Source organism: Ranitomeya variabilis, chromosome 5 (genome assembly GCF_051348905.1).
Source record: "Ranitomeya variabilis isolate aRanVar5 chromosome 5, aRanVar5.hap1, whole genome shotgun sequence".
Classification (NCBI taxonomy): Eukaryota; Metazoa; Chordata; class Amphibia; order Anura; family Dendrobatidae; genus Ranitomeya; species Ranitomeya variabilis.
Window position 1 is genome coordinate 585840752 of NC_135236.1, and position 21263 is coordinate 585862014.

Genomic DNA, 21263 nt, shown 5'->3' on the forward strand with positions numbered 1-21263 from the left:
GCCGTAAAAATAAAAAATCATATTTTTTCACAAAAATGATCTTTTCGCCCCAAATTTTTTATTTTCCCAAGGGTAACAGAAGAAATTGGACCCCAAAAGTTGTTGTGCAATTTGTCCTGAGTACGCTGATACCTCAGATGTGGGGGGGAACCACCGTTTGGGCGCATGGCAGAGCTCGGAAGGGAATGAGCGTCGTTTGGAATGCAGACATAGATGGATTGGTCTACAAGCGTCACGTTGCATTTGCAGAGCCCCTGATGTACCTAAACAGTAGAAACCCCCCACAAGTGACCCCATACTTGAAACTAGACTGTTGTGAATTCTGTTCTCGAACTCCCTCCTGTGGTCATGAATGATACTTCGGCGAGTTCTGTCCATGGACTCCCTCTGGTGGCTGTGAGTGGAGCTGCTGGTTCTGAGGTTCCTTTTTCAGCTGACCTCGTTTATTTCTAGGCTGGCTGCTCAATTTAAGTCCACTCAGACCGTTACTTGATGCCAGCTGTCAATGTTCTAGTACTGGTTCAGTTCTCTCTTGGATCTTGCAGATGACCTGTCTACTCCATCAGAAGCTAAGTTCCTGCTAGTTAATTTGTTTATCTCTGTTTTCTTGTCCAGCTTGCTATCATGAATTTGCCTTGCTAGCTGGAAGCTCTGGGATGCAGAGTGGCACCTCCGCACCGTGAGTCGGTGCTGGGGTCTCTTTTGCACACTCTGCGTGGTTTTTATAGTTTTTTGTGCTGACCGCAAAGTTACCTTTTCTATCCTCAGTCTGTTTAGTTAAGTCTGGCCTCCTTTGCTGAAACCTGTTTCATTCCTGTGTTTGTGACTTCCATCTTAACTCACAGTTAATATTTGTGGGGGGCTGCCTGTTTCTTTGGGGAATTTCTCTGAGGCAAGGTAGGCTTTATTTTCTATCTTTAGGGGTAGTTAGCTCTTAGGCTGTGAAGAGGCGTCTAGGCAGAGTCAGGTACGCTCCACGGCTATTTCTAGTTGTTGTTATAGGATTAGGGGTTGCGGTCAGCAGAGCTCCCACTTCCCAGAGCTGGTCCTGTATTACTAGTTTGCTCATCAGGTCATTCCTAGTGCTCCTAACCACCAGGTCATCATAACAGTACAGCTGTCCCGTAAAGTGTTAATGCATCTCAATAGAGGGATAAGAGAAGTTCTGAGACCATTTTTTTTTTTCCTCTGCAGCGTGTTTTGTTTTTCCTTTCCCCTAAATCTCTGGGTGGTTCAGGACACAGGTGTAGATATGGACATTCAAGGTCTGTCCTCTTGTGTGGATCAACTCACTGCAAGGGTACAAGGCATTCAAGATTATGTAGTTCAGAATCCGATATTTGAACCCAGAATTCCAATTCCTGACTTGTTTTCTGGGGATAGATCTAAGTTCCTGAATTTCAAAAATAATTGTAGACTGTTTCTTGCTTTGAAACCCCGCTCCTCTGGTGACCCCATTCAGCAAGTAAAAATCATTATTTCTTTGCTGCGTGGCGACCCTCAAGACTGGGCATTTTCCCTTGTGCCAGGAGATCCTGCATTGCGTAATGTAGATTCGTTTTTTCTGGCGCTTGGATTGCTTTATGATGAACCAGATTCAGTGTATCAGGCAGAGAAAATCTTGCTGGCTTTGTGTCCGGGTCAGGATGAAGCAGAGGTATATTGTCAGAAATTTCGAAAGTGGTCTGTGCTTACTCAGTGGAATGAGTGTGCCCTGGCGGCAATTTTCAGAAAGGGTCTTTCTGAAGCCCTTAAGGATGTTATGGTGGGATTCCCCACGCCTGCTGGTCTGAATGAGTCTATGTCCTAGGCCATTCAGATCGATCGATGCTTACGTGAGCGCAAAACTGTGCACCATTTGGCGGTATCTTCTGAGCAGAGGCCTGAGCCTATGCAATGTGATAGGACCTTGACCAGAGCTGAACGGCAATAACAGACGTCAGAATGGGCTGTGTTTTTACTGTGGTGACTCCACTCATGCTATCTCTGATTGTCCTAAGCGCACTAAGCGGTTCGCTATGTCTGCCTCCATTGGTACTGTACAGCCAAAATTTCTTTTGTCCGTTACTCTGCTCTCTGTCTTCCTATTCTGTTATGGCATTTGTGGATTCAGGCGCTGCCCTGAATTTGATGGACTTGGAGTTTGCCAGGCGCTATGGTTTTTTCTTGGAGCCTTTACAGTATCCTATTCCATTGAGAGGAATTGATGCTACGCCTTTGGCCAAGAATAAGCCTCAGTACTGGACTCAATTGACCATGTGCATGGCTCCTGCACATCAGGAGGATATTCGCTTTTTGGTGTTGCATAATTTGCATGATGTGGTCGTTTTGGGTTTGCCATGGCTACAGGTCCATAATCCAGTATTGGATTGGAAATTAATGTCTGTATCTAGTTGGGGTTGTCAAGGGGTACATGGTGATGTCCCATTGTTGTCAATTTCGTCTTCCCATCCTTCTGAAGTCCCTGAGTTCTTGTCGGATTACCGGGATGTATTTGGTGAGCCCAAGTCCAGTGCCCTGCCTCCTCATAGGGATTGCGATTGTGCAATTAATTTGATTCCTGGTAGTAAGTTTCCGAAGGGCCGACTGTTCAATTTGTCTGTGCCAGAACACGCCGCTATGCGGAGTTATATAAAGGAGTCCTTGGAGAAAGGGCATATTCGCCCGTCGTCGTCACCGTTGGGAGCAGGGTTCTTTTTTGTGGCCAAGAAGGATGGTTCTCTGAGACCTTGTATAGATTACCGCCTTCTCAATAAAATCACCGTCAAATTTCAGTACCCTTTGCCTCTACTGTCTGATTTGTTTGCTCGGATTAAGGGGGCTAGTTGGTTCACCAAGATAGATCTTCGAGGGGCGTATAACCTTGTGCGTATTAAACAGGGCAATGAATGGAAAACAGCATTTAATACGCCCGAGGGCCATTTTGAGTACCTGGTGATGCCATTCGGGCTTTCTAATGCTCCATCTGTGTTTCAGTCCTTTATGCACGACATCTTCCGGAAGTATCTGGATAGATTCATGATTGTATATTTGGATGATATTTTGGTCTTTTCGGACGATTGGGAGTCTCATGTGAAGCAGGTCAGAATGGTGTTCCAGATCCTTCGTGCTAATTCCTTGTTTGTGAAGGGGTCTAAATGTCTCTTTGGAGTTCAGAAGGTTTCATTTTTGGGCTTCATTTTTTCCCCTTCTACTATCGAGATGGACCCTATTAAAGTTCAGGCCATTTATGATTGGACTCAGCCTACTTCTGTGAAGAGCCTTCAGAAATTCCTGGGCTTTGCTAATTTTTACCGTCGCTTCATCGCTAATTTTTCTAGTGTTGTTAAACCATTGACTGATTTGACCAAGAAAGGTGCTGATGTGGTCAATTGGTCCTCTGCGGCCGTTGAGGCTTTTCAGGAGTTGAAGCGTCGTTTTTCTTCTGCCCCTGTGTTGTGTCAGCCAGATGTTTCGCTCCCGTTTCAGGTCGAGGTGGATGCTTCTGAGATTGGAGCAGGGGCTGTTTTATCTCAAAGAAGTTCTGATGGCTCGGTGATGAAACCATGTGCTTTCTTTTCTAGAAAGTTTTCGCCTGCTGAGCGCAATTATGATGTGGGCAATCGAGCGTTGTTGGCTATGAAGTGGGCGTTCGAGGAGTGGCGACATTGGCTTGAAGGAGCCAAGCATCGCGTGGTGGTCTTGACGGATGACAAGAATCTGACTTATCTCGAGTCTGCCAAGCGGTTGAATCCTAGACAGGCTCGATGGTCGCTGTTTTTCTCCCGCTTCGATTTTGTGGTTTTGTACCTTCCGGGTTCTAAGAATGTGAAGGCTGATGCCCTTTCAAGGAGTTTTGTGCCTGATTCTCCGGGAGTTCCTGAGCCGGCTGGTATTCTCAAAGAGGGGGTAATTTTATCTGCCATCTCCGCTGATTTGCGGCGGGTGCTGCAGGAGTTTCAGGCTGATAGACCTGACCGTTGTCCAGCGGAGAAACTGTTTGTCCCTGATAGATGGACTAGCAGAGTTATCTCTGAGGTTCATTGTTCGGTGTTGGCTGGTCATCCTGGAATCTTTGGTACCAGAGATTTGGTGGCTAGATCCTTTTGGTGGCCTTCCTTGTCACGGGATGTGCGTTCTTTTGTGCAGTCCTGTGGGATTTGTGCTCGGGCTAAGCCCTGCTGTTCTCGTGCCAGTGGGTTGCTTTTGCCCTTGCCGGTCCCGAAAAGGCCCTGGACGCATATTTCCATGGATTTTATTTCGGATCTCCCTGTCTCTCAAAGGATGTCGGTCATCTGGGTAGTTTGTGATCGCTTCTCTAAGATGGTCCATTTGGTACATTTGCCTAAATTGCCTTCCTCCTCTGATTTGGTTCCATTATTTTTCCAGCATGTGGTTCGTTTGCATGGCATTCCGGAGAACATCGTGTCAGACAGAGGTTCCCAGTTTGTTTCAAGGTTTTGGCGGTCCGTTTGTGCTAAGATGGGCATTGATTTGTCTTTTTCTTCAGCTTTCCATCCTCAGACAAATGGCCAAACCGGCCAAACCGAACGAACCAATCAGACTTTGGAAGCATATCTGAGATGCTTTGTTTCTGCTGATCAGGATGATTGGGTGTCCTTCTTGCCTTTGGCTGAGTTTGCCCTTAATAATCGGGCCAGCTCGGCCACTTTGGTTTCGCCCTTTTTCTGTAATTCTGGTTTCCATCCTCGTTTTTCTTCAGGGCAGGTTGAGCCTTCGGACTGTCCTGGTGTGGATTCTGTGGTGGACAGGTTGCAGCAAATTTGGACTCACGTGGTGGACAATTTGACATTGTCCCAGGAGAAGGCTCAACGTTTCGCTAACCGCCGTCGCTGTGTTGGTCCCCGACTTCGTGTTGGGGATTTGGTTTGGTTATCGTCTCGTTATGTTCCTATGAAGGTTTCGTCTCCTAAGTTTAAGCCTCGGTTCATTGGTCCTTATAAAATTTCTGAAATTCTTAATCCTGTGTCATTTTGTTTGGACCTTCCAGCTTCTTTCGCCATCCATAATGTGTTCCATAGGTCGTTATTGCGGAGATATGTGGCTCCTATGGTTCCCTCCGTCGACCCTCCTGCCCCGGTGTTGGTTGAGGGGGAGTTGGAGTATGTGGTGGAGAAGATTTTGGATTCTCGTATTTCGAGACGGAAACTTCAGTACCTGGTCAAGTGGAAAGGTTATGGTCAGGAGGATAATTCCTGGGTTGTTGCCTCTGATGTTCATGCTGCCGATCTGGTTCGTGCCTTTCATTTGGCTCGTCCTGATCGGCCTGGGGACTCTGGTGAGGGTTCGGTGACCGCTCCTGAAGGGGGGGGTACTGTTGTGAATTCTGTTCTCGAACTCCCTCCTGTGGTCATGAATGGTACTTCGGCGAGTTCTGTCCATGGACTCCCTCTGGTGGCTGTGAGTGGAGCTGCTGGTTCTGAGGTTCCTTCTTCAGCTGACCTCGTTTAGTTCTAGGCTGGCTTCTCTATTTAAGTCCACTCAGACCGTTACTTGATGCCAGCTGTCAATGTTCTAGTACTGGTTCAGTTCTCTCTTGGATCTTGCAGATGACCTGTCTACTCCATCAGAAGCTAAGTTCCTGCTAGTTAATTTGTTTATCTCTGTTTTCTTGTCCAGCTTGCTATCATGAATTTGCCTTGCTAGCTGGAAGCTCTGGGATGCAGAGTGGCACCTCCGCACCGTGAGTCGATGCGGGGGTCTCTTTTGCACACTCTGCGTGGTTTTTATAGTTTTTTGTGCTGACCGCAAAGTTACCTTTTCTATCCTCAGTCTGTTTAGTTAAGTCTGGCCTCCTTTGCTGAAACCTGTTTCATTCCTGTGTTTGTGACTTCCATCTTAACTCACAGTTAATATTTGTGGGGGGCTGCCTGTTTCTTTGGGGAATTTCTCTGAGGCAAGGTAGGCTTTATTTTCTATCTTTAGGGGTAGTTAGCTCTTAGGCTGTGAAGAGGCGTCTAGGCAGAGTCAGGTATGCTCCACGGCTATTTCTAGTTGTTGTTATAGGATTAGGGGTTGCGGTCAGCAGAGCTCCCACTTCCCAGAGCTGGTCCTGTATTACTAGTTTGCTCATCAGGTCATTCCTAGTGCTCCTAACCACCAGGTCATCATAACACTAGACCCCCCAAGGAACTTATCTAGATGTGTTGTGAGAACTTTGAACCCCCAAATGCTTCACTACAGTTAATAACGCTGAGCCGTGAAAATAAAAAATCTTTTTTTTTTTCCACAAAAATTATTTTTAGCCCCCAATTTTTTATTTTCCCAAGGGTACCAAGAGAAATTGGATGCCAAAGTTGTTTCCGATTTGTCCTGAGTAGGCGGACACACTATATGTTGGGGTAAACCCCTGTTTGGGCGCACAGGAGAGCTCGGAAGGGAAGGAGCACGGTTTTACTTTTTCAATGCAGAATTGGCTGGAATTGAGATCGGATGCCATGTCGCGTTTGGAGAACCCCTGATGTGCCTAAACAGTGGAAACCCCTCAGTTCTAACCACACCCCTAACCCCAACACACCCCTAACCCTAATCCCATCTCCGACCACACCCCTAATTCCAACACACCCCTAATCCCAACCATAACCCTAACCATACCCCTAGCACTGACACATCCCTAACCCTAATCCAACCGTAAATGTAATCCAAACCCTAACTTTAGCCCCCACCCTAACTTTAGCCCTAACCCTAAGGCTGTGTGCACACGTTGCTTATTTTTCGCGGTTTTTTTAGCGTTTTTTCGCTATAAAAACGCATAAAAAAGCATACATATGCATCCCATCATTTAGAATGAATTCCGCAATTTTTGTGCATATGTTCCCATCGCGGAAAAAACGCAGCATGTTCATTAATTTTGTGGATTTTTTTGCGGATTTACCACTATATTATTGCATCCCAGAACCTCCGGAAAAATCCACAAAAAAAACGCAAAAAATGCATGCGGCTTTCTTGCAGAAAATGTCCGGTTTTGTTCAGGAATTTTCTGCAAGAAATCCTGACGTGTTCACATACCCTTACTTTTGCCCTAGCCCTAACTTTAGCCCTAACCCTTACTTTAGCCCCAACTCTAACCCTAACTTTAGCTCCAGCCCTAACTGTAGCCCTAACCCTCACTTTAGCCCCAACCCTAACGGAAAAATGGAAAATAAATACATTTTTTAAATTTTATTATTATTCCCTAACTAAGGGGGAGATGAAGGGGGGTTTAATTTACTATTTATAGTTGGGTTTTTTAGCGGATTTTTATGATTGGCAGCTGTCATGCACTAAAAGACGCTTTTTATTGCGAAAAATAGTTTTTGCGTCTCCACATTTTGAGAGCTATAATTTTTCCACATTTTGGTCCAGAGTCATGTGAGGTCTTGTTTTTTGCGGCACGAGTTGACGTTTGTATTGGTACCATTTCCGGGCACGTAATATTTTTTGATCGCTTTTTATTTTGATTTTTGTAAGGCAGAATGACTAAAAACCAGCAATTCATGAATTTCTTTTGGGGGGTGGTGTTTATACTGTTACGCGTTTGGTAAAATTGATAAAGCAGTTTTATGCTTCGGGTACGATTACAGCGATACTGCATATAATTTTTTATGTTTTGGCGCTTTTATACGATAAAAACTTTTATATAAGAAATAATTATTTTTGTATCGCTGTATTCTATAGGACTATAACTTTTTTATATTTTCGCTGATGATGCTGTATGGCAGCTTGTTTTTTGCGGGACAAGATGACGTTTTCAGCGGTACCATGTTTATTTATATCCGTCTTTTTGATTGCATGTTATTTCACATTTTGTTCAGCGGTATGACAATAAAGCATTGTTTTTTGCCTTGTTTTTTTTTTTTTTTTTTTTTTTCACGGTGTTCACTGAAGGGGTTAACTAGTGGGACAGTTTTATAGGTCGGGTCGTTACGGACGCGGCGATACTAAATATGTGTACTTTTATTGTTTTTTTTTTATTTAGCTAAAGAAATGTATTTATTGGAACAACATTTTTATTTTCTTTATTTTGGAATTTACATTTTTTTTATACATGTAAATATATTTTATCTCTTTTACTTTGTTCTTGGGTGGGACATCATGTTATAGTGTCAGATCTCTGATCTGACACTTTGCAAAGCACTGTGTTAGATCAGCGATCTGATAGGCATTGCAGGAGGCTTGCCGGCGCCTGCTCTCAGCAGGCACTTGCAAGCCACCTACCTGCAGGACCCAGAAGGAGCCCCGCAGCCATTTTGGATCCTGGGCCTGCAGGCAGGAGGACGTAGGAGACCCTCTGAACAACGCGATCACATCGCGTTGTTCCGAGGGTCTAAGGGAAGCACACAGGGAGCCCCCTCCCTGCGCGATGCTTCCCTATGCCGCCGGAACACTGCAATCATGTGTTCCGGGGGTGAGCGCGCCGATCGCCTATGACTTACTATCCCGTCCCTGGGAATTAAGTCCCAGGTCATCTCGACGGGATAGTACGTCATATGGGATTAAGGGATTAAAACACTAGTTGGCCTGTGCAAAATTTTCGCCCATTGGTTGTCGTGGGCGCAGGCAATTTCAGGAAAATCAAGTTGGTCAAATGTAAATGTATTTAATGAGATGATGAACACAGAGAGTGTTTCTCACTGATATATATATATATATATATATATATATATATATATATATATATATATATATATATATATATATATATACACTCACCGGCCACTTTATTAGGTACACCATGCTAGTAACGGGTTGGACCCCCTTTTGCCTTCAGAACTGCCTCAATTCTTCGTGGCATAGATTCAACAAGGTGCTGGAAGCATTCCTCAGAGATTTTGGTCCATATTGACATGATGGCATCACACAGTTGCCGCAGATTTGTCGGCTGCACATCCCAAAGATGCTCCATACAAGGCAGGATGGATCCATGCTTTCATGTTGTTTACGCCAAATTCTGACCCTACCATCCGAATGTCGCAGCAGAAATCGAGACTCATCAGACCAAGCAACGTTTTTCCAATCTTCTACTGTCCAATTTCGATGAGCTTGTACAAATTGTAGCCTCAGTTTCCTGTTCTTAGCTGAAAGGAGTGGTACCCGGTGTGGTCTTCTGCTGCTGTAGCCCATCTGCCTCAAAGTTCGACGCACTGTGCATTCAGAGATGCTCTTAGGCCTACCTTGGTTGTAACGGGTGGCGATTTGAGTCACTGTTGCCTTTCTATCAGCTCGAACCAGTCTGGCCATTGTCCTCTGACCTCTGGCATCAACAAGGCATTTCCGCCCACAGAACTGCCGCTCACTGGATTTTTTTTCTTTTTCGGACCATTCTCTGTAAACCCTAGAGATGGTTGTGCGTGAAAATCCCAGTAGATCAGCATTTTCTGAAATACTCAGACCAGCCCTTCTGGCACCAACAACCATGCCACGTTCAAAGGCACTCAAATCACCTTTCTTCCCCATACTGATGCTCGGTTTGAACTGCAGGAGATTGTCTTGACCATGTCTACATGCCTAAATGCACTGAGTTGCCGCCATGTGATTGGCTGATTAGAAATTAAGTGTTAACAAGAAGTTGGACAGGTGTACCTAATAAAGTGGCCGGTGAGTGTGTGTATGTATATATATATATATATATATATATATATATATATATATATATATATATATATATATACTAGCTATTGAACCCGTTCTACGCCCGGGTGGCGAGCATTTATATTGATATATGGTCTCCATCCTGGTATGTGTTGCTCCCATCCTGCGCCCTAATCTTGTCATGTGCTGCTACCATCTTGCGCCCCCATCCTGTTTTGTGTGCTTCCATCTTGTGATATGCTACTGTCTTCCTGAGCACTCATCCTGTCACATGCTCCCATCCTGTACCCCAATCCTGTCATGTGGTGGTCCCATCCTGTACCCCAATCCTGTCATGTGGTGCTCCCATACTCCACCCCAATCCTGTCATGTGCTTCTACCATCATGCGCCCCCATCCTGTTATGTGCTACTATCTTCCTGAGCCCTCATCCTGTCATGTGCTCCCATCCTGCGCCCCCATGCTGTCATGTGGTGCTCCCATCCTGCACCACCATGCTGTCATGTGCTGCTCCCATCCTGCGCCCTCATCCTATCATGTAGTGCTTGCATCCTGCACCCACATGCTGTCATGTGCTGCTCCCATCCTGCGCCTCCATTTTGGTTATGTGCTGCTCCCATCCTGCGCCCCATCCTTTCATGTGCTGCTCTCATCCTGTGCCCCCATCCTGTCACGTGCTGCTCCCATCCTGCGCCCTTATCTTGCCATGTGCTGCTTCTATCTTGTGCCCCCATCCTGTCATGTGCTGCTCCCATCCTGTTATGTGCTGCTGCCATCCTGCGCCCCCATTCTGTCATGTGCTGCTCCCATCCTACGCCCCAGTTCTGTCATGTGCTGCTCCCATCCTGCGGCCCCATTCTGTCATGTGCTGCTCCCATCCTGCACCCCCGTTCTGTCATGTGCTGCTTCCATCCTGCACCCCCGTTCTGTCATGTGCTGCCCTATTCTGTCATGTGCTGCTCTATTCTGTCATGTGCTGCTCCCATCCTGCGCCACCGTTCTGTAATTTGCTGCTCCCATCCATATGTGTTATGAGCTGGTGGTTTAGGAGCAACATGGGACGTGCTCTGGAGGAGGTGGTACCTGTACTGACCACAGTTCCTGAGCTTAACACAACACTAGAAGTAGCCATAGGATGTTCCTGTCACTCCCTAGACACCTCGTCACAGCCGGAGGACTAACTACCCCTAAAGATAGAAACAGGAAAGCTATCTTGCCTCAGAGAAAATCCCCAAAGGATAGGACAGCCCCCCACAAATATTGACTGTGAGTGGAGAGGGAAATGACATACGCAGAATGAAACCAGGATGTAGCAAAGGAGGCCAGTCTAGCTAGATAGATAGAACAGGACAGAATACTGTGCGGTCAGTATTAAAAACTAGAAAAATCCACCACAGAGTTTACAAAAATCTCCACACCTGACTAAAGGTGTGGAGTGTAAATCTGCTTCCCAGAGCTTCCAGCTTAACTGAATAAATCCATACTGACAAGCTGGACTAGAAAAAACATAGAAAGTGCAGAAAGATTAAGTCCACAACAAGTGGACTGCAAAAGAACAAAGCAAGGACTTATCTTTGCTGAACTGGTCAGAATATCAGGGAAATCCAAGCAGAGATGTGAATCCAACCAGGAACCATTGAAAACTGGCACAGGCTGAAGGATAGAACCAGGCTAAATAGCCGAGCCAGAAAGACAATCAGTGGAAGCAGCTGCTGACTACTAAATCCAAGGAGCAGCAGTACCACTTAAAACCACCGGAGGGAGCCCAAGAGCGGAATTCACAACAGTACCCCCCCCCTTGAGGAGGGGTCACCGAACCCTCACCAGAGCCCCCAGGCCGATCAGGACGAGCCAAGTGAAAAGCACGAACCAAATCGGCGGCATGGACATCGGAGGCAACAACCCAAGAATTATCCTCCTGGCCATAACCCTTCCACTTGACAAGATACTGAAGCCTCCGCCTCGAAAAACGAGAATCCAAAATTTTCTCCACCACATATTCCAACTTCCCATAAACCAACACCGGGGCAGGAGGATCAACAGAGGGAACAACGGGCACCACATATCTCCGCAAGATAGATCTATGGAAAACATTATGGATGGCAAAGGAGGCTGGAAGGGCCAAACGAAAAGATACCTGATTGATAATCTCAGAAATCTTATAAGGACCAATAAACCGAGGCTTGAACTTAGGGGAAGAAACCTTCATAGGAACATGACGAGAAGATAACCAGACTAAATCCCCCACCCGAAGCCGGGGACCAACACACCGACGGCGGTTAGCAAAACGTTGAGCCTTTTCCTGAGACAACGTCAAATTGTCTACCACATGAGTCCAAATCTGCTGTAACCTGTCCATTACAGAATCCACACCAGGACAATCAGAAGGCTCAACCTGCCCCGAAGAAAACTGAGGATGAAAACCAAAATTACAAAAGAAAGGCGAAACCAAAGTAGCCGAACTAGCCCGATTATTAAGGGCAAACTCGGCCAACGGCAAGAAAGCCACCCAATCATCCTGGTCAGCAGACACAAAGCATCTCAAATTGGTTTCCAAGGTCTGATTAGTTTGCTCAGTTTGGCCATTTGTCTGAGGATGAAACGCCGAAGAAAAAGACAAATCAATGCCCATCCTAGCACAAAAGGCCCGCCAAAACCTAGAAACAAACTGGGAACCTCTGTCAGACACAATATTCTCCGGAATGTCATGCAAACAAACCACATGCTGAAAAAACAATGGAACCAAATCAGAGGAGGAAGGCAATTTAGGCAAAGGTACCAAATGGACCATTTTAGAGAACCGGTCACAAACCACCCAGATATCAGACATCTTCTGGGAAACAGGAAGATCCGAAATAAAATCCATGGAAATATGCGTCCAGGGCCTCTCAGGGACAGGCAAAGGCAAAAGCAACCCACTAGCGCGGGAACAGCAAGGCTTGGCCCGGGCACAAGCCCCACAGGACTGCACAAAAGAACGCACATCCCGCGACAAGGAAGGCCACCAAAAGGACCTAGCAACCAAATCTCTGGTACCAAAAATCCCAGGATGACCAGCCAACACCGAACAATGAACCTCAGAAATTACCTTACTTGTCCATCTATCAGGAACAAACAGCTTCCCCACAGGACAGCGGTCAGGTTTATCAGCCTGAAATTCCTGAAGCACCTGCCGTAAATCGGGAGATGGCAGAAAGAATCACCCCTTCCTTAAGAATGCCAACCGGCTCAAGGACTGCAGGAGAATCAGGCAAAAAACTCCTAGAGAGGGCATCAGCCTTAACATTTTTAGATCCCAGAAGATACGAGACCACAAAATCAAAACGGGAGAAAAACAGGGACCATCGAGCCTGTCTAGGGTTCAGCCACTTGGCCGACTCGAGGTAAATCAGATTCTTATGATTGGTCAAGACCACAACACGGTGCTTGGCTCCCTCAAGCCAATGTCGCCACTCCTCAAATGCCCACTTCATGGCCAACAACTCCCGATTGCCGACATCATAATTGCGCTCCGCAGGCGAAAACTTTCTGGAAAAAAAGGCACACGGTTTCATCAAAGAACCATCAGAACTCCTCTGAGACAAAACGGCCCCTGCCCCAATCTCAGAAGCGTCAACCTCAACCTGAAAAGGAAGAGAAACATGCGGCTGACGCAACACAGGGGCAGAAGTAAATCGGCGTTTAAGCTCCTGAAAGGCCTCAACAGCCGCAGAGGACCAATTCGTCACATCAGCGCCTTTCTTTGTCAAATCGGTCAGGGGCTTAACCACACTGAAAAAGTTGGCAATGAAACGGCGATAAAAATTAGCAAAGCCCAAAAATTTCTGAAGACTCTTAACAGATGTGGGTTGAATCCAGTCATGAATGGCTTGGACCTTAACAGGATCCATTTCTATAGACGAGGGAGAAAAAATAAAACCCCAAAAAGAGACCTTCTGAACTCCAAATAGGCACTTAGACCCCTTCACAAATAAAGCATTTTCACGAAGGATCTGGAATACCATCCTGACCTGCTTCACATGAGACTCCCAATCATCGGAAAAAAATCAAAATATCATCCAAATACACAATCATGAATTTATCAAGATAATTGCGGAAAATATCATGCATGAAGGACTGAAATACAGAAGGAGCATTAGAGAGCCCGAAAGGCATCACAAGGTATTCAAAATGGCCTTCGGGCGTATTAAATGCAGTTTTCCATTCGTCACCCTGTTTAATACGAACAAGATTATATGCCCCTCGAAGGTCAATCTTAGTAAACCAACTAGCCCCCTTGATCCGAGCAAACAAATCACAAAGCAAAGGTAAAGGGTATTGGAATTTGACCGTGATCTTATTAAGAAGGCGATAATCAATACAGGGTCTCAATGAGCCATCCTTCTTGGCAACAAAAAAGAATCCCGCTCCCAATGGTGAGGAAGACGGCCGAATATGCCCCTTCTCCAAAAACTCCTTAACATAACTCCGCATGGCGGCATGCTCTGGCACAGACAGATTGAAAAGTCGGCCCTTAGGGAACTTACAGCCAGGAATCAAGTTAATAGCACAATCACAGTCCCTATGTGGAGGAAGGGAACTGGACTTGGGCTCATCAAATACATCCTGGAAATCCGACAAAAACTCAGGAACTTCAGAAGAGGGGGAAGAGGAAATTGACATCAAAGGAACGTCACTATGTACCCCTTGACAACCCCAACTAGTCACAGACATAGATTTCCAATCCAGCACCGGATTATGTCCCCGTAACCATGGAAAACCCAGTACAACATTATCATGCAAATTATGCAACAGCAGAAAACGGCAATCTTCCTGATGTGCTGGACCCATGCACATGGTCAGCTGAGTCCAATACTGAGGTTTATCCTTGGCCAACGGTGTAGCATCAATGCCCCTCAAAGGAATAGCGCTCTGCAAAGGCTGCAAGGAAAAACCACAGCGCCTGGCGAATTCCAAGTCCATCAAGTTCAGGGCAGCGCCTGAATCCACAAATGCCATGACAGAAAAGGACGATAATGAGCAAATCAAGGTCACAGATAAGAGAAATTTAGGCTGTACAGTACTGATGGTAACAGACCTAGCGACCCTCTTAGTACGCTTAGGGCAATCAGAAATAACGAGCAGAATCACCACAGTAAAAACACAGCCTATTCTGGCGTCTGAATCCCTGCCGTTCTGCTCTAGTCAAAATCCTATCACATTGCATAGGCTCAGGACTCTGCTCAGAGGATACTGCCATATGGTGCACAACTTTGCGCTCGCGCAGGCGCCGATCAATCTGAATGGCTAGAGACATAGATTCGCTCAAACCAGCAGGCGTGGGGAACCCCACCATAACATCTTTAAGGGCTTCAGAAAGACCCTTTCTGAAAATTGCTGCCAGAGCCTCCTCATTCCATTTAGTGAGCACAGACCATTTTTTAAATTTCTGGCAGTATACTTCTGCATCCTCCTGACCCTGACACAGGGCCAACAAGGTTTTTTCTGCATGATCCACAGAATTAGGTTCGTCATACAATAATCCGAGCGCTTGAAAAAATGCGTCTACATTAAGCAATGCCGGATCCCCTGATTCAAGGGAGAATGCCCAGTCCTGAGGGTCACCACGCAGAAGAGAGATGACAATTTTAACCTGCTGAATGGAATCACCAGAGGAACGGGGTTTCAAGGCAAAAAACAATTTGCAGTTATTTTTAAAGTTCAAAAACTTGGATCTGTCCCCAAAAAACAAATCAGGGGTTGGAATTCTAGGCTCTAAAGCCGGAGTCTGGACAACATAATCTTGGATACTCTGTACTCTTGCAGCAAGTTGATCCACACGAGAAAACAAACCCTGAACATCCATGCCAGCGCCAAAATCCTGAACCACCCAGAGATTAAGAGGAAAAAAAAGACAAAACAGACTGCAGAAAAAAAAATGTCTCAGAACTTCCTTTTCCTTCTTTTGAGATGCATTTAATTCATTTTTGGCCAGTTGTACTGTTATGAGCTGGTGGTTTAGGAGCAACATGGGACGTGCTCTGGAGGAGGTGGTACCTGTACTGACCGCAGTTCCTGAGCTTAACACAACACTAGAAGTAGCCGTGGGATGTTCCTGTCACTCCCTAGACACCTTGTCACAGCCGGAGGACTAACTACCCCTAAAGATAGAAACAGGAAAGCTATCTTGCCTCAGAGAAAATCCCCAAAGGATAGGACAGCCCCCCACAAATATTGACTGTGAGTGGAGAGGGAAATGACATGCGCAGAATGAAACCAGGATGTAGCAAAGGAGGCCAGTCTAGCTAGATAGATAGAACAGGACAGAATACTGTGCGGTCAGTATTAAAAACTAGAAAAATCCACCACAGAGTTTACAAAAATCTCCACACCTGACTAAAGGTGTGGAGTGTAAATCTGCTTCACAGAGCTTCCAGCTTAACTGAACAAATCCATACTGACAAGCTGGACTAGAAAAAACATAGAAAGTGCAGAAAGATTAAGTCCACAACAAGTGGACTGCAAAAGAACAAAGCAAGGACTTATCTTTGCTGAACTGGTCAGAATATCAGGGAAATCCAAGCAGAGATGTGAATCCAACCAGGAAGCATTGACAACTGGCACAGGCTGAAGGATAGAACCAGGCTAAATAGCCGAGCCAGAAAGACAATCAGTGGAAGCAGCTGCTGACTACTAAATCCAAGGAGCAGCAGTACCACTTAAAACCACCGGAGGGAGCCCAAGAGCAGAACTCCCAAAAGTGCCACTTACAACCACCGGAGGGAGCCCAAGAGCGGAATTCACAACACATATGCCCCATACGCTGCTCCATAAAAGTTGTTGGCCCCCCATAAGATGCTCCATAGTATATGCCTCATATGCTGCTCCATTATGGTTGATGGCCCCCATGAGATGCCCCATAGTATATGCCTCATATGCTGCTCCATTATGGTTGATGGCCCCCATAAGATGCTCCATAGTTTATGCCTCATATGCTGCTCCATTATGGTTGATGGCCCCCATGAGATGCTACATAGTATATGCCTCATATGCTGCTCCATTATGGTTGATGGCCCCCATAAGATGCTCCATAGTTTATGCCTCATATGCTGCTCCATTATGGTTGATGGCCCCCATAAGATGCTCCATAGTATTATATGCCCTGTATGCTGCTCCATTATGGTTGATGGCCCCCATAAGATGTTCGATAGTATTATATGCCTTGTATGCTGCTCCATTATGGTTGATGGCCTCCATAAGATGCTCCATAGGATTATATGCCCTGTATGCTGATGCAATAAAATATATATATATATATATATATATATATATATATATATATATATATATATATATATATATATATATATATATATATATATACTCACCTATCGTCGCTGGGCGTCGAGTGTTGGGGGCCTGAGCAGGCGGGGACACCGGCGCGCTGTGGGGGTCAGGTGCCGGAGTCGCCGCTAGCTCAGGCCCCCGGCACTTGATATAGTCACCTGGCCCTGATCCTGTGCTGCGCGCCGCTCCGTTTTCCGGGTCCTCTGGCTGTGACTGTTCAGTCAGAGGGCGGCGCGCATTAAGCGCGTCATCGCGCCCTCTGACCTGAACGTCACAGGCAGAGGATGTGGAGGATGGAGCAGCGCGCATTGGTGGAACGGGGGACAGGTGAATATAGAATATACTCACCCTCCTGGCACATCCCTGCTTCTCCGTTGGAGATCGCTGTGTGCGTTCAGTGCTTACGCATACCGCGATCTCCTGGGAGCCAGGAGTCTGTGGGGTCCAGCCTAAAAAGGCTTCAGACATAGTGACACCCCCAGCGTGTTATATATATATATATATATATATATATATATATATATATATATATATATATATATATATATATATATATATATATATATATATATATATATATACAGTATATATAATTTTTCACGACTATTTGAGACCATGGATCCATTATATCTCATCATACAGATGCTTACGTGCGTGAAAATCGCATCCTCGCACTGCACTCGGATGACATACGGATCACTGTTCAGGGAATATTTCTGCGATTGTCGTCCGTGTAAAACGGTCCAATTTTTTTTTTTTTTTTTTTTATACGTTGTGTGTGACTCCAGCCTAAAGGAGATCCCCTAACATTAAACATAATGTTATCTTACTTACTGATCAGAAGGGGTCTGATTGTCAGGACCTTGCAAAAGAACAGGGGCAGCAGCATTTTTTCCCCTCCACAGCAGCACTGCCATCTATCTGCAGTGTAGGGAAGTGCAACACAGCCCTATGTATGTGAACGGAGCAGCTCCCTGTACAGTCTGAGTTATGTCAAGGCTGCAGTTTTTTACTTGGAACCAGAGGTGACTTCAGGTCACCAATAAGCTGCAACCTTAGAAGGAAGATAGATTTTTCAATGACTGTCCAATAATACGGAAAATCTGATGGTTCAGAACCTGTCCGGTCCCTTTTAGGCTGCATTCATTTTTATCTTCAGTTTTAAAGCTGAAGTCTTAAACAGGTAAAGTTTTACTTTTATTCTACTTCCACATATCTGGCAAATATTTTATATGTACCTGCCTGAAATCGGCTGGGCAAGGAGTTCGGCAAGCTGGAAAGCCCCCAAGGCAAATGTTAGGATTTGTTTCAGCCTTGTGGTATTGTGCTTTCGGGTAGTGTGGTGCCACCTGCAGGTCATTTTTCCTTACTGCAGTTTTATGAAAATTAATGTTTAAAATGTATTTTGTGATCACATCGTGGATGTGTGGTTTGTTTGGCTATTTTCTTGCTGAAGGGGGCATGTTTACCTTTCATATGGTGTATCATTTGTGTTTGTGGTGCAGTATGAACGGAGATACAAAGTAATCACTGAAAAAGAGTGTTTTGAAATAAATAGAAGGATTCCAAAAATTCCTGTGAAGCACCTGAAGGGTTAATAAACTTCTTGAATCTGGTTTTGAGTACCTTGAGGGGTGCAGATTTTAGAATGGTGTCAGTTTTGGGTATTTTCTATCATATAGACCCCTCTAAGTGACTTCAAATGTGAGGTGGTCCTTAAAAAAAAAAATAAAAATAAAAATTGTGTTGTGAAAATGAGAAATCGCTGTTTAACTTTTAACCCTTCTAACTTCCTAGCAAAAAATAGTGCTGATGTAAAGTAGACATGTGGGAAATGTTACTTATTAAGTACTAGATTGTGGCCCGACTCTAACGCATCGGGTATTCTAGAATATGCATGTCCCCGTAGTATATGGACAATGATGATTCCAGAATTCGCGGCAGATTGTGCCCATCGCTGATTGGTCAAGGCTACCTTTATGACATCATCGTCGCCATGGCAACCATTATGACATCTACGTCGATACTGTGCCCGTCGCTGATTGGTCGAGGCCTGGCGGCCTCGACCAATCAGAGACGCGGGATTTCTACGTCGATACTGTGCCCGTCGCTGATTGGTCGAGGCCCAGGCGGCCTCGACCAATCAGAGACGCGGGATTTCCAGGACAGACAGAAAAACCCTTAGACAATTATATATATAGATTTTGTGTGACATATCTCTGTGATTTAAGGGCATGAAATTGTAAAGTTGGAAAATTGCAAAATTTTCAAAATTTGATCCAAATTTGTTTTTTTTTTTTTTTACAAATATACGCAAGTCATATCAAAGAAATGTTACCACTATCATGAAGTACAATATGTTATGAGAAAACTATTTCCGAATCACTGGGATCCATGGAAGTGTTCTAGAGTTATTACCTCATAAAGTTACAGTGGTCAGAATTTTAAAAATTTATTTGCTGTTAAGGGGTTAAAGGGTATCTGTCAGCAGATTTTTGCTAAGTCATCTGAAACAGCATGAGGTGGGGGTAAAAACACACATTTCAGTGCTCAGATGTGTCTTATCAAGCTCTGTGGTTTTGTTTGCTTGCAATGATTGTTTTAGAACCAGGAACTTATCGTTGCCTGACACAGTAGTGCGTGCGTGCTTCCTGGTGCAGCAAGGCGGCCCCTGCACTTCACTGTCTAGACTATGTATATGGAGAGTGTGCTGTGGGCGGAGTTAGCTTTCTCAGCTCTGCTTCATTGTTAAATCTACAAGCTCTGCGTGAGAAAGACTGCACCCAGTAATCTGTGATACATCTTTTGGATTCCGCTTCTCTTTGCCTACATCCGGCTGCTCCCTTTAAGTACAAAATGTTTTTTTCAACAGTCATGATCAGTTTTTTTATGCTACCTTTTCTAAAAATAGTGTAGATAACTCTCCCTGAATGTCAGAATCTCACTGAAAAAGGGGAGACCTCTTTTTGTAGAGTCGTCCAATTTCTCCAACACCCCAGAGACTGGGGAAGCTACCGGAAGCTTGGCCCCCCCACCCAGTGTATAATCTGTCATTCATAGTTGTGGGGAATGAGGTGTGACCTGGACCCTGGAGGATGTAAAAGTACATGGCCTCTAAAGGGGGCGTTCTGGCTAAACCTTTGGCTATGCACTCTCCAAGGCATTTGTCTTGTAAATTGCAACTTGGGAAAATGTGTCAGTTGTGGAGTATAATATAAGGGTGGAGATGTAATTCTATCCTTGTGTACAATGCACTGTATAACTCATCTTAGTATTTCAACATTTTATTTTTTACTGCTCTTAATGCAGTGTAGGAGACTTGACCATTCACGAGCTATGATTCTGTACATAGACCATCTCTATGAAGCCTCACTTGAATATGCTAGTGGTCTCCGCTCCAAATTGCAACTATCCCATGTCTAACTGATGTCTATGTACAGAAATGGTTCAAAGCTGTACAGCTCAAATAGATGGGGGTTATATGAATGTGTGTTCATATAGACATCATAGAGATATGTTTGTGAATATATGGATTGGTAGAGGTGTCTGTTTAATGCATATCTGTCCTACTACTAAAATGTGCCGTTTACAGTTTTAATTGCATTTTAATTGTAATTTTTTTTGCAGTTAAAAAGAGCTTTATTGGTCAAAATAAATCTTTCTTTGGCCCTTTGGAACTGATAGAAAAACTTTGCCCCGAGTCTGCTGACATCTTTACAAACATACGGAATCTTCCTGAAATTAAGTAAGTAGAACTCAGAAGTGAAACTCAAGACTACAAAAAAAATGTTTGAGGATGTGATATTTTTTTTTTTTGTCTGTAAAATGGCAACTATAAAGCAAACCCTGCAAAACAAACAAATGAGTAGAACTGTATTGATCCGTAACCAATTTTTCAGAAATCTGCAAAATTGCCTAATATCTGAGCATTTGGGTGTCAACTACACTGCTCAAAAAAATAAAGGGAACACTTAAACAACACAATGTAACTCCAAGTCAATCACACTTCAGTGAAATCAACCCATCCAATTATGAAACAACACTGACTGTGAATCATTTTCTCTTGCTTTTGTGCAAATGTGGCACCCCAGGAGTTCAGGTACCACAGTGGTATTGCCTTCCTCTCGGGGAGGGTAATGCCATGTCTGGAGACAGGAGGAATCCCTTTGGCAGGTAACCTAACATGCAACACATTCTGACTCCAGGCCAGAAGGGGGAGCTCTACACCCGACTTTAGGAGAGCTGCTCTCTCTGGTCGGGAAGAGGAGTCAGTTGCTATGCTGTTGCTAGGCAGAAAAGCAGACAGTTGACAGGTGGTAGCAGACAGTGAAGGAGGACAGAGGTACTTAGGAGCTAGAGAAGGACTGC

General features: G+C 44.9%; 1 protein-coding gene across 6 annotated transcripts in view; it reads left to right on the forward strand.

Moving 5' to 3' along the window:
• LOC143776536 (RUN and FYVE domain-containing protein 1-like) overlaps nt 1-21263 on the forward strand; it is a 531317-nt gene that overhangs the window by 50744 nt on the left and 459310 nt on the right. For all 6 annotated transcript variants that reach the window (XR_013215861.1, XM_077265993.1, XM_077265994.1 and 3 more), the window contains exon 3: nt 20523-20640. Coding sequence is in view for 5 of the 6 variants with exons in the window: in XM_077265993.1 (XP_077122108.1) it covers nt 20523-20640 (118 nt within the window). In the remaining variant the exon portion in view is untranslated. The remainder of the gene's footprint in view (nt 1-20522; nt 20641-21263) is intronic.